At 36.8% G+C, this 19,213-nt stretch overlaps 1 protein-coding gene across 3 annotated transcripts in view; it reads right to left on the reverse strand.

Moving 5' to 3' along the window:
• The window catches only part of LOC132145232 (potassium voltage-gated channel subfamily H member 8-like), a 68,157-nt gene that overhangs the window by 23,399 nt on the left and 25,545 nt on the right, over positions 1-19,213 (reverse strand). For 2 of the 3 annotated variants that reach the window (XM_059556074.1, XM_059556075.1), the window contains exons 2-5: positions 7,299-7,532; positions 5,639-5,770; positions 662-792; positions 330-564 (exon numbers count right to left, since the gene is read on the reverse strand). In XM_059556074.1, coding sequence (XP_059412057.1) covers positions 330-564; positions 662-792; positions 5,639-5,770; positions 7,299-7,428 — 628 coding nt within the window. In that variant the 5' untranslated portion in view covers positions 7,429-7,532. Of the gene's footprint in view, positions 1-329; positions 565-661; positions 793-5,638; positions 5,771-7,298; positions 7,533-16,889; positions 17,125-19,213 lie in introns of those variants that run through there. The other variant, XM_059556073.1, reaches the window with a different exon arrangement.

Raw genomic sequence — 19,213 nt, forward strand, 5'->3', positions numbered from 1 at the left:
CCAAATGTCAAACCTCTTAAAGAATATTATTTGTTTCTGTAAAAATTGCCCTTTTAATTCCTACAATGCAATTACATTTTTTCTAAATAGCAGGGAAATAAAGGAAAAAGATATGTTGCCCTGTGGCAGCGCTGTACCACAGAGAGTTAATGGAAGATGTCAAAGAGCCTGAAATTGATTTAAAGACCTGATTAAAATCATGTGTAAAGACATACATGTGACAGAACAAAGATAATGTCATAAATCAAAATCAGGCTCACAGTGGAAAAACATACTACATAATTGACCGATTAAACATAATGTCAAAGATCAAAATTGGATTCTCTTACCAATGATGAAAAGAATCTCGACGGCAATATCAGTGACAGTGGTGCTACGTGTCAAGTCCTGATCACCAATAAAACAAACATTATACGGCACCGTCACAGCAACATAGAATGTAGCCAGAAGGATCAGCCAATCCCAGCCGGCCTTGAAGGTGCTGAAGTGGAGAAGAATGAATTTGGACTTCTTGGCATCAGCAACTTTATATTCAGGAAGAGCAGGTGGATCACCAAAAACATTCTAGATAGAGCGAGAACAATTCTGGTAAAGTCACTGTTTCTGTTTTGTCTTTCAGTTTCTGTATTTTTCTCTTACCTTAATATTTGAATGGTCTCACCTTGTTAAGTTTGATTTTACTTTGTTTGTGACGGTTATGCAGGTGTCCTGAAATATGGTAGAGAACTGTGCTAGATCGCAGCCGAGTGGAGCCAAACGGAGACCTGCCCTTGGCCTTCTCGCGGCGGCACTCTGAGGAAAGGTTGGACTGTTGTTATGAAATACTTAAACTGATACTTGAAATAACAAGCAAGATACATGGTCAAGTATCTATGAAAACATCTGAGGCCATCATCCCCTAATATCTTGAATTCCTGCTCCAAAAATGTTATGTACACAGAAAAATAATTGCATTGGTTTGGATGAAAGTGTATAATTCAGAGAGTGGTTTTTGTTGCTTGGCGAAGAAAAATACTTTTCATCAATACTACCATGCATTGAGGGTGGTTTTATTATTTATTTATTATTTGTTTTTCTTCTATTGCCCTCCATACTGCTGTTATACAAAAGCTGATGTGACAAGAATAACTTCCTTTCTGCTGGTGACCTGCTTTACACCAGTGGTTTCCTCTGGTTGGGGCTCTGCTGTTCTCATTCCCATGTTGAACAGTTACTATTAAATACTGCAGTAGGTTCATTTGATTTAGTCTTTGAGGTCTTGAACTAAACCAGTTAGATAAGAGGACATCCTAGACTGGAGATGTAAGTCCAAATGAAATGGTTTAACAAATGCGGGTTTATTTCCAGTGTTGATGCATTTCCTAAGTACAAAAGTGTTTTAGCATAGATTGTTTTAAGAAGCCAAACCTCATCTGAAAATCTAAAACTTTGCTGTTGAAAATATCAAAACAAAACAAAAACTACTATGGATTACTATAACCTGAACAACCTAACCTTCAAATAAAACCCCCAAAACTTTACTGCCAAATTGCTGAAAACAAAATTAAATTAGCTGAAATCAGCTTTAAGTGCCTGCTGCACTCATGGTACGGCAGCAAAGTTCCTTGATTATTATGCCAGAATGAGAGTATAGTTCCTAGCCATATCAGCAACTTTTCATTTTCCATCGGTCTTAGTACATGATGTAACTACAGAAGAGTCAAGTTATAGAATGGAAAAATATTGAAACTCTTTGGTCATTTTTGAGTGAGATGCTAACGGTCTAATCAGATGATCATTGCTAAACTAAGCTAAAAAAAAGTGCTACAGCCAGACATGGAGATCGGCTGAATGGATTCAAAAACAGTAAAACACAACTGTTTAACTCTATGGGGAGTTGGAAAATGAGCCTATTTTCAAAAATAGTGGAGTGTTCCTTTAAACTAATGCAAACTACAACAAACACATCTTATACTTATTCAGAGAAATAAGTATTCTCATTGACAGCGACGTGTTGTGCAACATCTTATACAAACTCAGCTGTTAATGGAAAAATGAATGCATGTGTGACAGTTCAGTCTTCTTCCACCATGTCTGGACTTAATATGTTTGTAACATTGACAAAGATATTCTGGTTGTGGTTTGGTAAGCAACAAATGCATTGGTAAAGCTTTAGTGACACTTTTCTAAAAGTGTGTTTGAACTATGCAAATAAGTTTCACAGGAGGAAAAAAGGGTGGGCCACACCATGTTCCCCCACACTGATAAAAACAGCCAATCATTGCACGGAAATGGAGAAGCGCCAGATTGCAATCTCCTCCTCATCAGAAATGGATTGAGGTACCTTCCCAAAAGACACTCCTTGTTCTGAGTCTCCGGCCTGTTTTAGGAAAGCCAGCAACAGACACAACTGCTCGGAGCCTGTGGCCCACTACAGGAGACGGCAACCGATGTCTCCATTCTGAGTCTGAGTCCTGCGAAGGATGGGACACTAACAGATCAACAAGTTCTAAGTCTAAGTCCTGAAAGGGAATGACACTAACAGAAACACCAAAGTTCTGAGTCAGCCCTGCAGTGAGACAATAAAAGATCAATCTCCGTTCTGAGTCTTTCATCCAGAGAGACTGGAATAGATACCCATTCTGAGTCTCAGTCCTGCAAGGAAAGGGACAGCAACAGAAACAACCCGTTCTGAGTCTCTAGCCCAGAGAGGCAGAAGACACAGACATTTGCAACAAGGTGAGCAAACCTTCACTTCAAGGTATTTTTGCTTGCGTATTCAGGCCTTATTAAAAGACCTTATGCACCTCCAGGGCCACATCTGCGTGTTCCAGATTTTAGGACCCTTTGGTGCTCCAGGAGATCAGCATTAGGGCTGCATGATTAATCAAAATGAAATTGCAAAGGCGATAAATCGAGATTAGGCAGAAGCTGCAATTGTCATGCGTATCTTTCACAGGTTCTGTGATTAGCAGTAAATCTCCATCCGAAGGCCAGAGGGCGCTCTCGCGATGAAACTCCAAATACACCTCGCAGGGCAGACCCAGGAAATGCCTATAGTGGCTGCTGAATAAACAGATGATTTAACTGTTTTCATTAATTCAACGTGACTAATAAACTCACGACTACGACAATATATGGTTTATCTGAGTTTGCTTATTATTATTTTTATTTATAATAAAGTATATAATAATGCAATGCTAATTGACACATTACCACTGCTTAAAACAGCAGGTTTTATTTCAAACACTCATCTACCATTATTAAATGTGGTATTTTCATGTGCTTTCAGATGGAGCAGCATTTACTACACAGAGCCGTAGTTCACTGACAAGCTATGCAAAGAGCTTTCATAAATGCAAAATGATTTCTTCGATTTCATAATCACACGATTAAATTATCTGCTCCATCTGAAAGCACGTGTTGGAGATTTACTATGAGATACACATAATAATCACATTCGCTATATCGTGCAGCTCTAATCAGCATCCTACAATGCTTCATTTTCAAGACTGTTGAATCGGATTCCTGCTCCTTTCCCCACTGCACTGTTACCAGCACAACCAGTGGATGAAGTCACTGTCCTCACTCAACCACAGAGAACGGAACTATCACTTATCAAAACCTCTTCCAGAGACCTTGGCATTGCTGTATATTATCGTTGTTTGATTTTTCTCATTTGCATTAGATGTTAATATAGCTGATTGCAGTTGATAACAAATAATCTTTCACATATTTGTTTGATGCATAATAAGGTTCTTCACATTATTTTTTTCAGAGTAGCAACAGTTTATCTTCCAGATAAAGTAGCTCTGACATAGCAACACTCAACATAATCACTTGCAATTTATGCATCTTATGCACTTTATTCCTTTTTCGTTTATGGTATTTATTCAGCAGTTGTTGATTACTCTTGTCTATCTTTTGTTAATAAAATGTATTTTATTACAGTTGTGTCTTTCTTGTGTTGATGATACAGAAAGAGGTTCTTCAAGTTAGGGATCTCACCAATATTTCATATGTGATGTACTCATAGCCACACCTCAGGTGACACATGATCCAAATACCATAATGTCTTTGGTGACATGAGTACCCATCACTATAATGTTTCACCTCCCTAGGTTGGTGAAAGCAAATTCACTGCATAATCAACATACAGAATGTTTTGACTGTGCTAGTTCTTGTTGGAAGCAAAAACAAAAATGAAACAGACAAAAAGTGCCAGCAGGAGTACTGTAGTGCAATGGATACACTGTTAGACACAGAGATAAAAACATATGAAATGTGTGAAGTCTCTTTGGATATTGACCAGTAATGTATGTGTGTTTATGTGTGTGTGTGTACGAATGTGTAGTATGTAGCATTTTTAAATCAGCCAGCTGTGGAAACAAGCAGACAGCCAGGCTACCAGTCTCGATCGCCGAGGGCAACAGGGGAAAAATGTCACTCATTGCAACCCTGCCGAACAAGGTACCAAGGGAAACCAAAGCAGGAGTAGGAAAAGGACTGAAGAGATGGAGCGATAGCCAGACAGAGAGAGAAACGTGGATAGAGAAAGAGATGAAGGGCTAGGAAGTGAGAGAGAAAGCTGGGAAGCTGGTTATTAGAGAGGGATAGAGATCACTTTTGCCTGCAGGGCCTGAGGAGGAGAGGGGCGACAGAAACTCATCCATAAAAGGCTGCAGTCAGCAGGGAGACCAGCAGCATAACACTTATTACAGATCCTAATAAATGTACTCCCAATTTACTAGCAGCACAGGTCACGAGGAACAAAGAGAAGGAGGGTAGAGAGAGAAAGGAACAAAAGGCAAAAGTGTGAAAAGAAAAAAACGAGGAGGACAGACACAGTTGCACTGGGTTTCCTTTGGTGCTTGAGGCCAATACCTGATCTGGATTCTGTCACACAATAAACAGACAGTTTTTTATCCCACCTCACCTTAACGAGAAAAGCACAAAATGGGATCATATGAGAGTTTTTCTTACACGACTGACACATTTGGCCCTGTGGACTGTGAAATAAAATCCCTTAATACACATTTTTTAACTCTCACTAGTTTAATTTGTCTAGCAACAATCTTCATGTATATACATGAACTGTCATTTTTTAACCCCTTAACTGTCACTCACATTTTTGAACATAGACTTTATAGTGCACGATCCAAAATTTTTATAATTCATGAATGAAAACATTTTGTAACATGATATTGATGTACCATTTACATGATTTTACATTTACATTTAAATGATTTTAAAATGGGTGAAGTAAATGTAGGCGTCCCGTATACGGGACAGGGTGACAGTTAAAGGGTTGCTATTTTCTCCACAACTTATATTGTGGGTTGTATTTAACAGCATTCTGCAGCAGAAATTGTATTTCAAAAAAATTGTGGATAATTTCATAAAAATACAGCTTAACTGAAATTGAAGCATAATAAAAATATTTACCTTATTTTTCCACACATGGTTCATGATTATGCTAGAACACTGCTGTTTCCATGGCAAACAGTACACTACATTTTGATCATTCATATTTTGATTTCAAATTTCAAGATTTAGTCTTTTTTTTCTTCAGTTTTTAGTTTTTAGGAAATGTCTGGGAACAATACAATTATATAAAAAACAACATGCACACACATAAACCCATTCATCATGCACAAACCTCCTTTCTTCTCCTCAAGTATAGATTTGGCTTTGGTGTCAGTGATGTCTTTAAAAGAGGCAAGGAAGAGGACCACATCTCCCTTCTCATTCTTGATAGGCACAATATCCAGCAGACACCAGAACACACTACCTGCAGTGGAATTGAGAAAGGCAAAATGCATAAACACATACATAGACAGTAAGAGACATTCACACAGTAAAACATGTCAATGAGGGAAGTCACACTGAAGAGCTATGGCTACCTGACTTGCACTGAATAAAACTAGTTAATTTAGTTGTTACCACAGGAAGCACATTTTTAGCTTACTTGGCAATACATTTTTTCCAGTTTACTTAAAATGTTAAAAAAAAACCTGAAACAAAAAAGACCAGTGCATGCAAAAAGAGTGGAACCATTATGGTATTAATGGCAGTGAGGGTGTATGTGTGCGACAGGGAATTTATATGTGTATTTAGCTAAGTGTGCGTCTGTGTGTCTGTGTGTGTGTTTGTCTCTCCACCAGTAGCTGTTACTGGAAGTCTCTAGGGGAATTCCGTCTGACTGCTCACAGCTGGCGAAGTCTTTGTCAAATCTCTAATTTCCTCACGAAAAAGCCTCACCATTATGGAGAAGAAAAAGGGGATGAAATAATAACGCTCTCTAGAACAAGTGTGCTGGAGATGTTCCATTCAATACAGAACAAAGGGGGAGAGGAGAATGAGCACGAGGAAAAGGTAGGGAGGTGTTAAAACGCCACACCATCATTTAAAGATGTAAGACCTTAGCAAACGAAATACAAACAGATTTGTTTGAAGATGTATGCGAATATAATATAATACAGACAAGCATAAGTGAGTCAACACTGATAAGCTACTACTAAATATTATAGGAATATTCGTTTTCTGTAAAGATGCTTTGCAATGATTTGTATCATAAAAAGCACTATACAAATAAAATTGAATTGAATTGAATGTACTGCAGTGGTACCATAATGAATAGCATATTTATAAACCATTGTGTGTACATATTACTTAAATGTACAGTACTTCATTGGACACTGTGGTACCACTATAATACCCACACAAAAAAATAGTACTATGATACATTTTAGTTACTAATCCAGCAAAAGGTAAAGAACATTCATTTTGACTCATCTCAAATCTCAAAATTTACCATTTCATAGAAAAATAACCTGTGGAAGGGAGTGAGATATACCATATTAAGGAAAATTAATCTTAAAATTTGCATTTTAAATGTTGACAGTGTGGTGTATGAAATCCGTTTCAATGTCGTCGTAAATTCCACAAATAAACCTGCACACCTGCTGGACTTTAGTTTGTAATCCGACTTTAGAGTCTCTCTGGTGCTTTTGGCCAACCAACTCTAATAAAACCATCTGCTTCTAACAATGGCTAGAGATTTCACTTAAGGTGTGTTGTAATATCTCCATGTGCTATTACTTGTTATGGACCACACCACTTTCCATGTATTATTACTGGTATCCTTTAAACGGTGGAACTGCTGCTAATAGTTTTAGAGAGATGGCAAAATTCCCAAGATCAATGCAAATGAAACTCAACCTGACACATCTAGCATTTGTCAAAATGCATTACATTGTGTGTTTTTACATGTACAACAAACTTTGCAGCAACATCACAGAGGACTTTTTTCTTCTCACCATTCTTTTTGTAGAACATTATCTCCTCCTTGAGCTCGCTACGTTCCTCAAGCGCAGAATCCACGTGAAGAATGATGTGCTCGCTGGTCTCTGGCCCATACAGAAACTTGCATGCGCAGCTCTGCTGCATGACCTCAGTTCGGGCAAATCCAGTAAGCTCACAGAATCCATCCGAGCAGTACACGATCGGGAAGCCTTTGGACACTTGTGCATTGGCCAGGATGAAGTTGCTGTCTGTTAGAAACACAACAATAAGCAAAAAATTTAGCTTACTAATGTTTATTGTTACTTTTTTTTATTCTTTATTAAATTTTAACCACATGCTCCCATAGGATTTTAGCTCGCTGTTTTACTACAGGCCATGTTGGAATAAATTTCTCGTTACAGAATAGAGACAAATCAGGTACAAAGATGCCCTGTTATGTTTACTAAACCACAGTTGTCTCTTATCTGTTCACTCTTTTACAGTACCTTTAAATCTCTTGAAACAAAACTTTCTGAAGTCTAAATTATTTCAAGCAAGCTGAAGCTGATGCATAAACAAATGAATGCTTGAAATTGATGCTGAATATACAACAATGCTGTAATCCTTCAATCCATCAATTTCCATACCCAAAAAAGTGCTTTGTAGACTACAAATAATCTAAAATACAGCAGGATTCTTTGATTTTTAGAAAATGTTAAAGTTTACAGTTTAATTTACAATTGAACAGTTGAGTTAAGTAAACTGTTAGTCTAAGTTTGTGTAAGTTCGTTTGGTTAATTTTTTTCTTTCTAATTTAATTGCTTAATTCAGTTATGTTTTATGACTTCACTGGATCATGTCTCTAAAGCATTATAAGTCACATGACCTTGCATGACATGTCTTCGATAGAAAGCTTTAGCTGCTCTTCATGTGAAAGGCTTTGTTTTGATGTTATTACATAACCAATTTCCTGCCTGGATAATTTTTTGGTATTTTAACTTGTTTTATTGTTTTACCCTGTCATAGTGTCAAAACAGATTAATAGCATCCATGCATTATAAATGAATACAACAACGCTGCCTTGTAGATGTTTCTCGAAGGACAGCCTTCGCAAGGCTCATCTCTGAATCTCCAGACTATCACGCACAAGCATTATTAAACACTGGCTTTTATGAGAAGCGTTCACATGGCGAAGAGACAGACATTTGGGGCTGAACAACTTTACTGAGACTTGTTCTGCTCGCATAAGCAAAAGTAAAGTTAGGCACTCATTTATAACACTGTACGTGTTGAGGGGTCAGACCCAGAGAGATATGAGAAGAGGGACGGTGAGAGAGAAATAATAGCAAAAAAGGAAAATCTAAATGGCAGGGAAAAGAATGCTGGTGAGAGAGACAGAAAGAGGAAAGGTATAGGAAGTAAAGTAAAGAAAGAGAGTAACGATTCATAAATGCTGTTTGGCTGACAAGCACCAGTTAGACAGCAGAATGAACTGTGAAACGTTCTTAATCGGCGCCAAACAGTCATTGACCAAAAATTGCAAAAATCAAGCACTAAATGAATGGGATTTTCTTAAAGGGCACATTCCCATTTAATACATTTACTCCACACAAATATGAAAATTCTGTCATCATTAACTCACCCACATGTTGTTCCAAATCTGTATGACTTTTCTTTCTTCTGTGGAGCACAAAAGAAGATATTTTGAGTAATGTATTGGTTCCCTTTGTAAGGACAAAAAATACAAGTCAATGGGAACTAAAAATGTTTGGTTATCATTAGTCTTAAAAAATATCTTTATTTGTGTTCAGCATAATACAATAAGTCATACAGATTTGGAACGATGTGGGTGAGTTAATGATTTTTGATCACTAATGATCTTCAATAATCTTTCGTTTTTGGGTGAATCCCTTTATGAGCGCATGTCAGGGAGTTGCTGTGCACATGTCACAAAAGCAAAGATACACAAACTCTCCAGTATAAAACTTCAAGTAATCGTTCAATACATTAACTGAACATAATTCTCTGAGATCTAATCCCAGAGATTCCTCCTCTACTAGTACGAACACTAAATTAAAGCAATATGCTTTTTCTATAACATCAGTTTTTGCATGCTGAATTAATAGTAGTCCAAATGCATAATATTGTCCATTATAATATTGCCAATAAAAGGAAAATAATTATGTAATTATGTATTAAATAATTATGGGCTTATCAATATTTTTAATGCCAGAATTTCAATAACAGAATTAAACTGTGGATTTTTTTTTTTTATTGATCAAACCAACAATGTCAAAAAGTGATTTTAAAAAAAAGAACCTTTCCCCATTTTAATTTTAGCAAATACATTACAATCAGATACATTTTAGAACATTTCTCACAAAATTTCTTTGTGAAGAATGTGACTATTACCAGATTTAACAGGTGAACTTGTCAGGATCTTTATTAAAACACTGTAACTCTTATGATCAGTTTCATGGGTGCGGCTCCCAGAGTTTATGAAAAACATTTTTTAGGCACAGCTTAGGCAGATAATATAATAAAAGTGTGGACAAAACAGTGTTATTTTAGTATCAGTGAGCAACCGTTAGTTTCATTACAAAATTTAATAAAAAAATTTAATTTTTGTTATCAAGTTACACTGAAAATTAGAAATGTTTCCTTGGCAACTAGCAAAATTTTTATTTATTTTTTCAGTTAATATTTATATTATTTTAGGCAAAAATAATGTTTTTGTTTTTTTCCAATGATTTTAATTTTAGTTAACTATAATAACCCTGGCTCAAAACAGAAGAATTTCCTTCTGTTTTCCTGCATAGCCTATTATGTGTACACCCATCTGATGTGGCTTTGATTAAGCACTGTGACAGAATCAACAGAGCAAAAACATACAAAAATAATGACTGAAAACAGTTGCTATGAATATTTTCACAATCACTGGCATTGATGCATACCAAATTGGCCCTACTAGCCATACTGGTTCTGCAGTCTAAATATGACAGCACATCTCAGAAGAGAAATCTCTCTCTCTTACTGTCCATCTACTCACTTTCAGGTCACAACCTTTCGGCCAGCAATACCACAACAGCTGAAAATACCTACTTGTTCATCCAAAACTGGGGCTGGGTGTTTGTCTATATCCAAGCATATCTACGCATATTTGTGATTTATCTTAATATATGCATACAGTGTATATGTTTGCTGTGCAAAATGCATCTTTATTCAATTCCCAGACATGTTTTCATGTGTGCACTGTCACAGACAGCATGTACAAGCAAAATATATTTATATATGTATCTTCTCTCATTTCCATACCAGACCTCATGTGGTTTACTCTGTCAGTTTATGTTTAATTGGACAGATTGAATCCAGACTGTAAAAACAGGGTGTGTGTGTATATGTTTATCAAAGAAACTGCATATCTACTCTGAAAAACATGTAGAAAGATTGAGGGGAAAAAAGGGGTGAGGCAGGAGAGAGAGGGGGAATGTCCACATTTCTCGTCTGCCCCAGATTGTTGTCATTAAAACACACACACTTCTTCCCTCTGTCCCCCTCTTGTGAGTCTATGTCCCAAACAGGAACACCTGAGAGCTATTTAAAGAGGCAGTATGATTAGTGAGGGGAGGAAGAACGCAAGGAAAAGAGAAATGGAGAGAACAACTGCTTGAGATAGAGGGAGAGATGTTTGAGGGAGGGAATGGCAGGACAGATGCTGGAACCTTCTATTGCAATGCAGTCTTGCTACGGACACTGGATGTGAGATTTACATGAATGGCGAATACTCTAGTCTATGAAAAACACGATCTGAACACTGTTACTATAATACCTGTATTCTTCCTGCAGTAAATAGTATGTTATATCAGCATGCAATTCAACTGTCTCAATGTGCATTATCACACTACATGAAATACTGTACCCTACGGTGCAATGTGGTAAACCTGACCTTTCATGAACTCAATTCTGTAACATCAATAGTTCAAGATGGAATTTCTGCATCACTACTGGCACAAAATAAAATAGCAAAAAAGATGACTTAAAGGGACATTCCTGTCACGATCATCAGCTGGAGTACCCATGAACTCCAGTACAGGGCACTCCACTCAGGAATCTTGTATTTGGTGTCCATTTCCATTCCCTACTGCCTTTCCCATAATCCCGTTCTTAGGGCTAATCACCACCAGGTGTTCCCCATTACCACCCCCCTATATATACTGTGTTTGGACTCTTAATGATTGCGAAGTCTTGTTTAGTTCTGTCTGGCATTTCCGAGCGTTTTCCCTTTGTTTGTTCCTTCCGTGTCTGATCTTGGATTGTTTATACCGACTGTGATTCTCTGCTGCCTGCCCCGACCTCTGCTTGTTACTGTTTCTGATTTTGGATATCCCCTGACATACCTGACGCTGTTTTCTGATTTCTGCCTGTTTGACCATTCTCGATAATAAACTACTGCATATGGATCCGAAGGTCTCTGACTACTTGCTACAATTCCACCCTAAATATAGAAATTATGTCAATATTTACTGAACCTTAAATCATTCCAAACCTGTATGACTGTCGTCAAACACTGTCAGAAAGTACACAAATAGAAGATTTCAATGGGTTTTGCCTGTACAATGAAAGTCAATTAATTTAATTTTGTTAATTGTGCGCTTTAGCACAGTTAAAAAAAAATCACTTATAGTACTTCCGTTTAAAAGAAAATAAGTAAAAATTGCCATTTTCATTTTCCAAAATCATAACTAGACATCTCTCTGAATTAAATGCGATGACAAGTATGCATTGTTTTCACTGCATACCACATACTGCTTGACATACTATTTGTAAAAAACAACAGACAGCAAGTGTACAGTATTCATTGCACAGTACACAATAAGCTACAAGTATTCTAAATGTAGGACACATCCTTCAAACTCTTAAGGTTTAGAGAGCTTATGATTAAGTATGTTTTTAGCTCAGCCTTGATTTTGCTGGCTTGAGATCTTGACCGTCTTTTTGATCTGAATCCTATTTCCTTGAAAGAATGCATTGTATAATGCATCATGTATAATGTCTTGCGCTGACATCTGAGAACAGGTTTGAGCACAGATAAAGGATAAAACATTTAACTTCTTCACTGATATGAACTAAGTCTGTTTGTATGTACAGTATAATAGACTCCTGAATCTCAGTAAAAACTACCATTTTAAATACTCCAGGCTAATGAGCTCTACTGGTATGATGGATCTGACAAGAAAGTAAACACACTAATTTAAAACCATCTGCATATGGTGCTAAAATCCTTTCAGCAATATGCGAAGCAGCAATAGGAAGAGTCTGAAATGGCTCCATCGCATCTAATCATTTCAACATTTTTATTTCAATAATCTGCTGTGGTTACATAATCTTTTGTCACTGTTTCAGCAGATCCCTTTAAATTTGGTTTCAATTCATGCCAGAGCACACAAAAATATTCTCTGAATGTTAATAAGTCAAAGGAAAATGGCAAGGTCTGAAAGTCTAGACTGCCACCATCCCAGAATTCCATTCTAGGAGATTCTGAAACAGTGAGCGAGAGTTCTATCTGTATTCTTGTCTGATCCGTGTAGACAACCCTGCTGAAATTGCAGAGTGCATCCTCATGGTGTCCTCTTTCCACCATCCAATAATGTAAACATGTACTGTAATATGCAAAGGTAAAAGACCACGTTCTGCTGCTTCATTTCCCTGCATGCTTTCTTTAGCCCGTCCATCTTTTTTGTTTTCCCTCTTAGGATTCCAGTCCCTCTCTCTTTTCCCTAATGATGATGACTGATGAGCTCAGTTTCAGCTCTGTGTGAAAGTTCAGTGAACAACAGAAAAACAGCACACTGACATCTCTATCCCAAGTCCAAACTACAGACACGCATTGTTCTCCTATTCTAGAGCCTCAATTTTACCGTCTTTCAGACCTGCAGATCTGTTCCAAACTAAAGAGGTGCAGCAGACATGCCAATTTCCTTATTTTGTGCCTGATATGTGTTGAGTTTGCTGGCAGTGTGATTGTGCAATACATGCAAGAGTGCACCGCTTGAAATATCTCCATTACCTGACTTGGGTGTGTAACCCTGCGCTTCGTAATTTTACCAACGGAAGCATCTACTTGAAATGTTCTTTTAAAAGGACTCATCCAAAATTACTCTAAATTACTCTTTCACAGTTAACCACACTCTCTCCTTTTCTTTGGGGACACACAACTGCAAACACACGCAACTGGCACACACACACTGCTTTACTGTAATTACCCGCCATATGCTGTCCTGACAGGTATCTGCGTGAAAAGAGTATTTTGGAGTCTTTCGTCTTGATGGAATATTAACGCATAACAGCAAGCACACACATTAGGATGCTGCAGAGGGGAGTTTAACACATGTAAAGCTTCTCTTGACAATAACAAGTCAGCAGACTTTCTCATGTAACTTGGAAGTTGCTCAAGATTATTAATTAAAGGGTGTAATTAGTGTTGCTTGCTAAGGAAAGCACATTTCTATTTATCATACATAAGGTTAGCAATTTTTCAAAACTCTGAACCCAATTATTAAAGGGATAGTTTAATAAAAAAAAAAAAAGAAAACTCTGTAATCATTTATTCACCCTTGTGTCATTACAAACATGCATGACTTTCTTTGTTTTTAGCAAGAAAAATAAGTTGTTTGTCCATACAATGAAAGGTAAAGGAATAGTTCACCCCAGGACATTCAAGATGTAGATAGTTTGTCTTCATCCAAACAGATTTGGATAAATTTAGCATTACATAATCACTTGCTCACCAGTGGATCCTCTACAGTGAATTGGGCCATCAGAATCTAAACAGCCGATAAAAACATCAATCCACATGACTCTAGTGCATCATGTGAAGTGAAAAGCTGTAAGTTTATAAGAAACAAATCCATCATGGAATTTTAACTTTAAACTGTCATTCTGGCCAAAATATCCATAATCCTTAATTACGCTTCCTCCAGTGAAAACATCCATTTACTGTTGTTCTTGCACATAAAAATCACCCAACATATTTGTTTAGAACTGTTTTTGCTTGTAGACAGTGCTTTATCTGTGTATATTTCTTTCCTGATTCAAACATCATGACTTTTTCATTGGAGAAAGCAGCTTTAAGGATTAGGAATTCATATTTTAGTTGGAAGCAATGGTTTGAAGTTAAAACACCTTAAAGATGAATTTGTTTATTACAAACATTCAGCTTTTCACTTCACAGGACCTGATGGACTGGAGTGTTGTGGAGTACAATGAGAGTACTTGCCACAATGAGAGTCCAAACAGCTGATAAAAAAACATCACAATAATCCATACCTGTATGTTCATGTTTTATCAGCTGTTTGGACTCTAATTCCAATGGCACCCATTTACTTCAGAGAATCCATTTATGAGCAAGTGATGTAATGCTAAATTTCTCCATATCTGTTCGGATGAACAAACAAACCCATTGACACCCTGAACACCGTGAGGGTGAGAAAATTTACAGCTAATTTTGGGTGAACTATTGCTTTAATGGGGTGCCATGTTGTTTTGGACCATAGTGACTTTGATTGGATTGGTAAAAACTATTGAAACAGTCTTTAAAATATCTGCAAAATACTTCAGATTGTTTAAGATAGGTCTAATTTATAATTTACAACAGGCATATGATACTAATGGCATAAAAACCAAAAAATTTCTAGAGATGAGAGTTACACAGAGACCACGTAGCAACAACCTGGAACATGACAGCAATCACCCTGAATATCTTGAAAACCCTGAAAAGTTTTGCATAGTGGTGGCCAATTTTGTATGGACTAGCATAACATTTTCCTCACAAATGATTTGGCTTTGTACAGCACATACAAAATCAAAACTGGCAACGCATTCCTGATGTGTGCTCTTTCATTTGTGTCTGTAATGTAATGAACACAACATCCATACACCATTGAAAAAACTAAATTCAACCTCTTTGTTAATGCTCTCCACATGTTTAATTTTTGGAGAGCCACCATGGATGTCGCCTAATGGGATGTTCTCTGTTATCGCCCCCTGTGTCATTGTTGTCATTTTCCTTCCAATATGACAGGAGCTATTTCCAACCATTCCTGTGCTATTCTCAGCCATGTTACCTGCGGCAGCCCAAGGTGTGACAACCGTACAGGTAGTCTCCCCTGAAGGACAAACCAGTCACATGGGTACACGCCATCACAGTTTGGTAATATATGGACCCAGCAGCCCAAAGGACACCATGTCCCTTGAGAACGATTCCTGTGGTGGGAGCTCTAGCACTAAAATAAAACACAGTTTCGTTTCTCATTTCTCAAACCTTAGACATAGATGGTCTACAAGTTCTTTCTGTTAGGACACCAAATCAGTTTGGAACAAAGCGATAAAAGCTGACAGACTTGGCTCAGTGAAATCAGCAAACTTTTATCGCACAAAAGAAATCCAGACAGACTCATTTTTACAACCGCACAGTACGCCTTGAGATGAAATACCGCCTGACTGTTTTGTGGTCGACCAATTATTTTTGATCGATGCTGGTTGTTACCTGGGGCCACGCAAGGGATTTCATTCGAACATTAAGCGCATTTTTTTTCTTGCATGATCTGGGCTATTGGTCTGAACTTTAATTAAACAGCCCTCTGATTGTTACTGTTATCTCTACCAACCCTGCTTGAGCTCTATATGAAAAATAAACATTAGAACAGCCAAATTATGCACTACCATCTAAGCCAGTGGATCTGCAAATTTTTGGAGGTCTCCCTAATCTAACAAACCTGATTCAATTAATCAGATTGTTGGTAGGGCACCTCCAAGACCTGAAATGGGGAAGACCAAAATGTGCAGTTCTGTGAGACTGAGAACCACTGATCTAAGCATCAAAGCAGCCTAAGTGCTCTGACCGATATAACTGAGGGGCTGCCCTTGTGCGCTGTCCATGGTGCTGAGTGAGCAGATGCCCAGTTTGAGAACAATATTTTACTTCCAAAGCAAAACTCACCAAAAAGACTTGCGGAGAGGCATGGATATATAATGTGTGAAACACATTAACCAAATTCAAAAATATATATATATATATATATACATACATACATACATACATACATATACATATATATAAAGGTTCCAGGATGAGTTTGTTCCTCTACTTAGGACAGCATAGGCTATAGTTTGCACACCATAAACAGAAGACTTTTCACAGAAAAATGAAAAATAAAATACGAAATTATGCATACAACACTGAACTTTTTAAAACCATTAAAACTTATATAAAACAAACAGAGAAGCTTTTAAAGTGTTATTTAGTACTAGTTATAAGCATGTTTTTTTATTCCTATTTATCTCGAGTTTTTTCATGATTTATTTGCATTTACTCATTTTGTATTATTCACATTTGAGAAGCTAATTTCACTATTACATGCTCATTTCTAACCCTAATATTATTTAATGAATCATGTTTTAATGTGCTGTCTTAGTAAATATACTGTCAATTTCACAGTGCATTTGCTGTGACAAACATTCGTATACTCAAACGAACAAACAAATAAATTTCTGAAAAATGGTCTCATTAGAAACACCAAACTAGTTGTTGTGCACAAATAGGGTAAAATTCCATCGCGGTAACTCACGTGTGCCGTCAAAACGCGTCGCTATAGTATCCAAAAATGTGTTCTGTGGCGCGAGCAATCCCTTCATAACAGGCATTTTCCCGCCCTGATATCGAGTTCCCCATCAAAGTGACGCGTCGTTGTCAGAGACAAAGGTAGAGACAGTTTGAAGCACTCCGGTGAAACTGAGCTTTCAGCGGACTGAGGCACGGAGGATCCCGTTTCCTCACCAGCGCTTGAGCAGTCTGGATGGGGATGCGCGCGCCCGTGTCTATGGGAGTGACGCCCGCAGGTGCGCGTCAGGTAAATGGCGCGCGAGTTTGGAGGTAAACCTAAAAATAACAATACTTTATGCTCTTCAGGAATATAATATGCATTGCATATTATTTTGTAAGGGAATAAAGAAATGAAAAAAAAAAAGTTACAAAATCAGCAAACAGTAGGTGCAATGCTGATGGCTTGTAATATATATATATATATATATATATATATATATATATATATATATATATATATATATATATATCAGTTGTGACACTTTATCTCCCATTGTCAGATATTATTGAACTGCTTAGTTTTATGTTCAAAGCTGTGGAGGCAAAACACACCTATAATGCAATGCAACGCAATACAGTGATAATTGAGAGGTGAATCAACATATAAGCAATAAACATTCCTCAAAAGCATGATGAATCATATTTGATACTCAAATTTCTAACATTATTATTCATACATAGATTTTGTTTTTGCTGCTTCAGCCCATACATGTTCATTATATATGACCCTGGTCCACAAAACCAACATAAGTTTACATTTTTTTAATTGATATTTATACATCAGTTTTCCACTGATGTGTTGTTTGTTAGGACAATATTAGTCCAAAATACAACTATTTGAACATCTGGAATCTAAGGGTGCAAAAAAATCAAAATGTTGAGAAAATCGCCTTTAAAGTTGTCCATGATGTCCTTAGCAATACATATTACTAATCAAAAGTTAAGCTTTTATATATTTATGCTAGGAAATGTACAAAATATCTTCATGGAACATGATCTTTACTTAATATCCTAATGATTTTTGGCATAAAAGAAAAATCTATAATTTTGACACATACAATGTATTGTTGGCTATTGCTACAAATATACCTGTGCTATTTATGACTGGTTTGGTGGTCCAGGGTCACTAATTACTAACTAGACCTTAGAAATAGGCATATCAAATATGGTACAGTAGGCTTTATAGGTTTAAAGTTAGAAAGTAACTTACCCACTTTTGTGCATTGTTATCATAAAGGTAATTAATCATTCTCACAGTATGGCCTAGTTCAGTCAGTGTTGAGCACCATGTAGTGAGTCCGTTTCACCTCACGTTAACACAGCTGGTCTCAACTGGTTGCATACAGAAAAAGCATTTAAAGTTTAAGCAGGTCCTGGAAGCCCCCTAAAGCTGGATGTCTGACACATCCTGTATCCAAATATGCATGCTTACCTACTATTTATTGACTATGCAAAAACCAGTACATCAAATAAGCAGAAGATCCAAATGCACACTGTTGTTAGTTGTAAGTCACAGTGTAGATATAAAATGAATCAAAAGGTAATGGCATGGATGATGTAATACGTCTGAGAACATTATACCCTGCTACAAAACCTGCATGATTTTAATCAGTTGTGTTTGATTACAGAAACATAAAAAATGTGTAGGCTGGGAGGCCAGGAATAGATTTGAGAAACATTGTAGGGCTGCTAATGTATTTTGAGAACAGCATTATTAGCCTGTTTGTTAAAAAGAAATGATCAAAGTGGGGCTTATTTGAAAAATTTTTGTGGGATTTTTTCTTTGCATTTTTCATTGGTGCAGCCCATTTTAATTATACTTGGATAATATTAAATGGTGGATTACTGTTAATAGAATAGTACTAAAATCAAAACAACAGGACAAAAAGTAGACCAAAGAGAAATTTGATAATATCCGCCTTCTTGGCAAGAGTCAAAAGTACTAAAGACAACGAATTTTTTTTTTTTTTTTTTTTTTTTTGTAAAACATACTGCACGCAGAAGGCTATGTCGCCCTCTACTGTTTAGACTATCACAATACCACACTTTTACCTTCTACAATCACAATACAAATTGCCTGAAAGTGCTGCGGCAGTGTTGAAAACATGATTCAAAATAATTAGTAATTTGTAGTACAGTAATATTACATAACAGAGAATCAATTAACAATTTTCTTATATTATTATGGTAATATTCTCATCATTACTGCTGTTGTTGCTGTGGGGTAATCGTTGAGGTATGATTAGTCACTGGAGAGCTGGCTTGACAAATTCACATAAATAATATAAT

This window comes from Carassius carassius, chromosome 8 (assembly GCF_963082965.1).
Source record: "Carassius carassius chromosome 8, fCarCar2.1, whole genome shotgun sequence".
Lineage (NCBI taxonomy): Eukaryota > Metazoa > Chordata > Actinopteri > Cypriniformes > Cyprinidae > Carassius > Carassius carassius.